The 2,065-nt window shown below is 39.3% G+C and overlaps 1 protein-coding gene across 1 annotated transcript in view; it reads left to right on the plus strand.

The window, feature by feature from the left end:
* The window catches only part of plekhh3 (pleckstrin homology, MyTH4 and FERM domain containing H3), a 57,590-nt gene that overhangs the window by 52,552 nt on the left and 2,973 nt on the right, over positions 1–2,065 (plus strand). Inside the window, exon 12 of the mRNA XM_088330530.1 lies at positions 80–271. Coding sequence (XP_088186656.1) covers positions 80–271 — 192 coding nt within the window. The remainder of the gene's footprint in view (positions 1–79; positions 272–2,065) is intronic.

A 2,065-nucleotide genomic window follows, 5' to 3' on the forward strand; every position in this document is an offset into this window, starting at 1 on the left:
CAGCATTCACACGCCAAGCCTGAGGGATACGCAGATGTCGCCTTCAAGGTCACGCTGACATTTTGAGTGTCCCCTCCAGGGTTCAACGCGGAGTTTTTCCCAGAAGTTGTTGTTGGGGGTGGCGGCCGGCAGCGTCTCTCTGTATCGACAAGGAGAGGCCGAGGCCTTGGAGTCCTTTCCCTACGGTCAGATCTGCTCGTACGGCGTCTCTGACAGCAACACCTTCAAGATCAGCGCCGGTGGACGAGACATGCTCTTCGAGACCAACAAGGTGAAAACATCTAACCCAACCACCCGCCACCAACAGATTTGTGAAATATGCGAGAGGGAACTGATCAAAACATTAGGCACAATGATAACTTCCCAAAAAGATAGTGCTCAATAAACACACAAGAATGTTACATGGTACAAACAATTAAGAAGAAAATACAATATTATTGGAAATAAAACTGTATTCTACAAAAACCAACATGGATACTCGTCTGAAAAAAAAAAATATATTAGAAGATTGGGCAACTAACTATTTAATGGAAAATACACAAAAACAAATACATCATAGCTGACATGTGAAAAAAAAACGTGAGTTTTTTCCTCCTTCACTGGGATAAAACGATATTTATTTCCTGGGACAGTGTATGACTTAGCCTCCTAGTGTTTTGAAAGACATCATGAATTCACCTTTTTTTATCTGTATTTAAATGTTAAAGCCCCAGCGTTTACTATTTGACCACTAGAGGGCACTGTTGTCTGATGCTTAGGAAAACCAGTGCCAAATGATCACTGCGTAGAAGCAAAAGACAACAAACATGGCGGTGAGAAATAGGTATGATTTAAACTATGTAAATGTAATACAAAAACAAGATTTCCTTTCCAAAAATTAACCTTAACAAAGGGACAGTGTGTAATATTTAGTGCCTCGTAGTGGTAAAAAAATAATTCAGTAAAAAAAAAAAAGGAAATGAAATGATCTGCATTTATATAGCCCTTTTCAAGTCAATGACTTCCCAAAGCACTTTACAGTGCGCTTCACATTTCCCAATAGCGGCCTTGTAGTGCAGCCATGTAAGACGCTAACCTGCTTATCGGGGGTGTTAGGGGTTCAGTGTCTTACCCAAGGACACTTCAACATGTAACACGGACAAGCCGGGATTCAAACTGGGATCCCTTGATCCCAAGACGAGCGCTCTACCTCCTGAGCAACTGCCGCCCCAAAAAAAGATTTAAATACTTGGCAAAAATACATGAACTCATACCAATGTTTTTATATTTTTTTCAAATAAAAAAATCATAGGCCAAGAAATTTTATATTTCCTTTATATAGTGGGATCCCTACCTAGAAGTCGCTGCCATGTTTGTCTGGCATCTCGCTGCTCCTCTGTGTTCTGTGAGGCTGGTTTTCGTTCACACAAGTGCCATCTATCTGGGGCATTAAAAAGGATGAGGTTCGTGTTCACCGTCATTTCTGTCCTAAATAATGGTTTCAAAACAAGGTAAAAGGAAAGTTATTTTGTAAAAAAGTCTGTAAACGAGAAAGATTCCTACGTACTTAGTGAGAAATAGGCGATTGCTTGCACTGTGCTTATCACTCCACCCATCCCAACCACTTTCCCAATCAAATTAATCTGGGACGTTGCTTCATTTTCTGGGTGTTTACAGTTTGTTCTGTGGGTTTCCCCTCATAACCAGTGAACATAGATTGTTTAATGAACTTTCATATAAAGGATTCTTTAATAAAAACGCCAAAACGTGGCCTGTTGGTGTGACAACAGTAGTTGAGGCTGTGCCCTATATTATATATATATATATATATATATATATATATATATATATATATATATATATATATATTGGATGAAACCAGCTATTCTGGTCTTGCTTTGAGAGTTCAAAAATGGGCTTCACACAATTTTAATTTGAAACAACAGGTTTCTGATTTGATTTTTGAACCAGATGTACTCATGAAAAGAGCCATATCTTGCCCGTGAGGCATTGGTTCCAAACCCTTGTCCGATGTCCTGGTAATCACAAAAAAGTAGTACCGATTGTGTCTTTGTATGTTTGGCAG

Source organism: Urocampus carinirostris, chromosome 1, assembly GCF_059441175.1.
Source record: "Urocampus carinirostris isolate Australia breed hairy pipefish chromosome 1, RoL_Ucar_1.0, whole genome shotgun sequence".
Taxonomy (NCBI): Eukaryota; Metazoa; Chordata; class Actinopteri; order Syngnathiformes; family Syngnathidae; genus Urocampus; species Urocampus carinirostris.